This window comes from Armigeres subalbatus, chromosome 1 (genome assembly GCF_024139115.2).
Source record: "Armigeres subalbatus isolate Guangzhou_Male chromosome 1, GZ_Asu_2, whole genome shotgun sequence".
Classification (NCBI taxonomy): Eukaryota; Metazoa; Arthropoda; class Insecta; order Diptera; family Culicidae; genus Armigeres; species Armigeres subalbatus.
Window position 1 is genome coordinate 272,813,853 of NC_085139.1, and position 4,947 is coordinate 272,818,799.

A 4,947-nucleotide genomic window follows, 5' to 3' on the forward strand; every position below is an offset into this window, starting at 1 on the left:
TTAAGGATAAGTACCTGAAAATGAGTGACATTTTTTGGGTGGGTGCGCACAGACGAACACACATACACACACACACACACACACACATACACACAGACATCACCTCAATTCGTCGAGCTCAGTCGATCGGTATATAACACTATGGGTCTCCGGGCCTTCTATAAAAAGTTTGTTTTTGGAGCGATCATATAGCCTTTACCGTATACTTAGTATACGAGAAAGGCAAAAATATCCGAAGCTCTTCAAAAATTTGATCAGAATTTGTTCGAGAAATTTATTCAAATATCTTTTGAAAATACAGATAAGTGGTACATACCTCAAAATAAATTACACTTTTTTGCCTTTCTCGTATACTAAGTATACGGTAAAGGCTATATGATCGCTCCAAAAACAAACTTTTTATAGAAGGCCCGGAGACCCATAGTGTTATATACCGATCGACTCAGCTCGACGAATTGAGGTGATGTCTGTGTGTATGTGTGTGTGTGTGTGTGTGTGTGTGTGTGTGTGTGTGTGTGTGTGTGTGTCTGTGCGCACCCCACCCAAAAAAAATGTCACTCATTTTTCAAGTACTTATCCTTAACCGATTTACTCGCAACAAGTTGCATTCGACGCAGGATAGTCTACCATTGTTTCCTATTGAAAATTGGTCTGATCGGACTATGGGCTCGGAAGTTATGGCCAAAATACCACTTTTTTATAAAAAAAATAAGTAAAAAAATGTCACTCATTTTTCAGGTACTTATCCTTAACCGATTTACTCGCAACAAGTTGCATTCGACGCAGGATAGTCTACCATTGTTTCCTATTGAAAATTGGTCTGATCGGACTATGGGCTCGGAAGTTATGGCCAAAATACCACTTTTTTTTATTAAAAAAATGAGTAAAAAAATGTCACTCATTTTTCAGGCACTTATCCTTAACCGATTTACTCGCAACATGTTTCACTCGACGCAGAATACTCTCCCATCGTTTCCTATTGAAAATTGGCCAGATCGGACTATGGGCTCAAAAGTAATGGCCAAAATACTATTTTTATAATGCACGAGAAAGGCATCATCACCGCTAGGTGGATTAATCAGGGTTTGTTTTTTTTTAATCTTGCGTTTATTTGGAAGGCTCATTTGCCATGTGGCGTTACGGAGCCGGATTTAAATTAAAATTCTTGCAAGTAAATTACAGGATTTCTTGAAATTTGTCACAAATGTTCCATCTACAATAGCCGTGTTGCGTAATCACATTGCTAAACCCAACGTGGAATACAACCCTAGCACCGAGATTCAATTGCGATCCTCACTCTGTTGCTGCACCACACAACAATGGGTTTTCAATCGTCCAGCAACGAAACTGTCCAGCTACAGAAAGCGAAAGTGATCTGGCTGATGTAAATATTCGCTCGTACGTATCAATACCGTCTGTGCGATAAGATGAGAGCTGCAGTCGTTAGCTGAGAACGTTGAGAGGTGCCTTATCTGGGATTGCAGTGGTGGGTATGTTGGCGGAGATATAATCAGCGTATAGGAGAGGGATATTTCTGTCTCTGAACTGCTTCTGATCATCGGCTTTTGGTCTGCGGATGACGGGTTGTTACAGTTAGTCAAATTCGGTTATCCAACCCAACAACAGGCACGCGGGTACAGGCCTTCGCACGGCCCAACTTTTATTCGTGTTTAAGTTAAGAACGAAATTTGTTAGTTGTAAGCGAAATAAATGTTAATTGTGTAATGGTTGTGATTTAGTTAAATATAGTGATTTTTAATTTGTCCGCGAGTGTGTTGTTAATTGACAATCAGAAGGAATCAATATTCGGGAATTATCGGTGCCGCTAAACCAACTGTTCGCCCAGTACAAGGAATTTTGTCCTCTGCCAAGTTGACCGATCGAGTGTTGGGGAGCCACCCACTTATCGAAGGAGCTAATTACTCGGCTCCACAACATTTTGGTCCTTCGAACCGGATGCGGTTGGACCACGGGAGGATATTGAGACCAATAAAATCGAAGAAGGATTGCTTGGAGCCATGCTGAGCTTGGATTCGCGCCATCATTAAGGAGGCACAAATGAGGCGATCGCCATTCCCTGTGCACACAATTACCACCCCGCCATCACACACTCGCAGACAATTGGGTTGGAGCTACACAACAGGAGGGTTACGCGTTATCCTTACTACACTGGCTCGGTTTGGACATTCATCGAAGGGATTTCTTGTGTTGGTGAGTGGAACAAATTTATATGTCCTGCCGAAGCGAGGACGAAAAACCTGTTACTAACCGGAGTTTATATCAAACCTTGCATATGAACCTGTACGTGAGCGGCTCGGTGATTTATTGCTGATTCTTGGAAAGCACTCGAACAATATTCAGTACAACAGAAATCCATCCGTGTTAGACTGGCCCAAGAATTTGAAGGATGGATCTGTGCGACAAGGATTCATTGTCTATGGGATTGCCAAACTACTGAACCAGCGCGATGGTTTATCTTCCAGGTAAATTACACAAGTTCAGTATTCAGCCGAAGCGAAGATTTCTGGATTTTAACGCTATTTTTCGACGTGTTTTTCCCCATTGCATTTCGGAGCAACCTTCTTTCTAGAAAGGCTATCCAGTGGTTCCCAAGCGAAGAAGCACGACACAACCCACCCTGTTTTCCCTCTTTGAATTCCTGCCTACTTTGCGTTGACGTTGAGCAACAATAACCACCATCGTGCCACATTATATAACTACGAGTTGGATTATCGTTTGGGTACAGCCACTTGTTTTTTGAAGGTAATATACACTAGTATATGGCCTGCCGTGGCCAGGCTTGTTGGATACTACATTAGTTCCTTATCCCCCCCCCCTCGGTTAACGTGCTCATGAGCTGTACTGTTGGACGTCTGGCGTTACCGATCAACAATTGGAGACCCAGTGTTCCTGCTTTGTTTATGAGAATTGGTGACGCATTTCACTGTGCCAGGTAAATACACCGAGTATATGCCTGCCGAAGCTTGGAATCACGTGGATTACTACACCATTCGTCTCTCTTTCCGTTACGTGTGCGAGTAACTCCAATCATCATGGCACCCCGTAAGCTGACATCGTTGAAGGCTTTGGTCGTGAAGCTGGGTGAAATTCAAGCTGACCTGGACGATATTTGGAAGTTCGTTCAACGTTACGATGAGGCCACCACCGCGACTGATGTCAACATTCGCTTAGAGAGGATTGGCGAACTTTGGGAGAAGTACGGCGAGACGTTGGTGGAAATCAAATGCCACGACGACTACGACGAGGATGATGAGACCTTCAACAAGGATCGTCTTATCTACAGCGATCGATACTACCGCTCGAAGTCATCCCTCACGGATAAAGCGAAGGAGCTACAGGGTCTACCGGAGCAGGATCAGTCAACGCGTGCTAACGACTCGATGGTGCATGGTGTCCTCGACCATGTGCGACTGCCGCAGATCAAGCTGCAGTCATTCAACGGCGATATCGACGAGTGGATTAGTTTCCGTGACTTATTCACTTCCTTGATCCACTGGCGGACTGATCTACCGGAGGTGGAAAAATTTCATTATTTGAAGGGGTGTCTTCAAGGGGAACCAAAGGCTCTAATCGATCCATTAAAGATAACGCAGGCTAATTATAAGATCGCGTGGGATGCGCTTACTAAGCGCTATAACAATAGTAAGCAGCTTAAGAAAAGGCAGGTTCAGTCGCTCTTTACTCTTCCATCGCTTTCTAAGGAGTCGGTTTCGGAGTTGCACGTTCTAGTTGAGGGGTTCGAAAGAATTGTGCACACTCTAGACCAGGTTGTTGAACCAGCGGAGTATAAGGATCTCCTGCTAGTCAATCTTCTCACCAATCTTTTGGATCCGGTGACCCGCCGAGGTTGGGAGGAGTTTTCATCCACGAAGGAGCAGGATACTTTGGAGGATCTGACGGAGTTTCTGCAGCGAAGGATACGTGTTCTCGAGTCGCTTCCAACGAAGGCGGCTGAGTCTAGGGGTGGTCAACCGTGGCAGCAACAACCGCAGAGGCAGAAACAATCCACAGCGAAGGCCAGTTACAGCACGGTGCAGTCATCATCAGGAGCACGATGTGTGGCATGTAAGGAGAGCCACTACCTCCATCAATGTGGCGTGTTCCAACGGATGTCGGTGGCTGACAGAGATGCCCTGCTGAAAACCCACTTCCTCTGCAGGAATTGTTTCCGAGTGGGTCATTTGTCCAAGGAGTGCCAGTCAAAATTCAATTGCAAGAATTGTAAGGGTCGTCACCACACTTTGGTGTGTTTCAGGTCGGAGAAGGATAGTTCTGCAAAGGTCACAGCGGTTGCTAGGGGCAACCTGGGAGGGAGCTCTCGATACTACACATCAAATAAACAAATACTGTCGTCAGGCAACAAGCAAATTTTCTACAAGAATAAACAATCAACGTAGGCGCCACCTAAAAAGACTAAATTTTGTTTTGTGTGTTATTGTTGTTATATTGCCTTAAAAAATTTTCTTGTCGAGAGTTTTGTTCTCGGCTCGCACTGACATGTCATGACAGCTAGATTTCGGCTCGGCTTGACACACACATTTTTTGAATCTGTTTCTCCCTCCCAGGGGGCAACCATCCTTCAATCCCAAAGGAGTCCTCCGGAATCAACGAAGCTTCTGGTTCGGGTTCCTCTCAGGTGGTCAATATGGTGGCCACCGACATTTCGGTTTCTGGTGCGGCTCACCAATATTCTTCGCAAGTTTTACTGGCAACTGCGGTCGTCGTCGTGGAAGATGATCAAGGTGGAAGGTTTCCTGCTCGCGCTCTCTTGGATTCGGGCTCAGAGAGCAACTTCATCATCAACGGATGAAGACCCAACGAGAAAGGGTGGATATTTCGGTACGTGGAATTGGTCAAGCAGGAACCAAAGTCAAACACAAAATACAAGCGGTAGTGCGATCGCGAGTTTCTCCTTTCTTGCAAGCA

At 45.0% G+C, this 4,947-nt stretch overlaps 2 protein-coding genes across 2 annotated transcripts in view; one reads left to right on the plus strand and one right to left on the minus strand.

Moving 5' to 3' along the window:
- LOC134207614 (uncharacterized) overlaps nucleotides 1–4,947 on the minus strand; it is a 531,539-nt gene that overhangs the window by 519,650 nt on the left and 6,942 nt on the right. The gene's annotated exons all lie outside the window — the stretch shown is intronic.
- On the plus strand, nucleotides 3,054–4,418 carry LOC134207339 (uncharacterized). The gene has a single exon (XM_062683059.1). It carries the CDS (start codon nucleotides 3,054–3,056, stop codon nucleotides 4,416–4,418), a length of 1,365 nt encoding a protein of 454 aa, XP_062539043.1.

Bases quoted from the DNA above. Each gene is read 5' to 3' on its own strand.
- LOC134207339 (XM_062683059.1), top strand. From the start codon at position 3,054: ATGGCACCCCGTAAGCTGACATCGTTGAAGGCTTTGGTCGTGAAGCTG.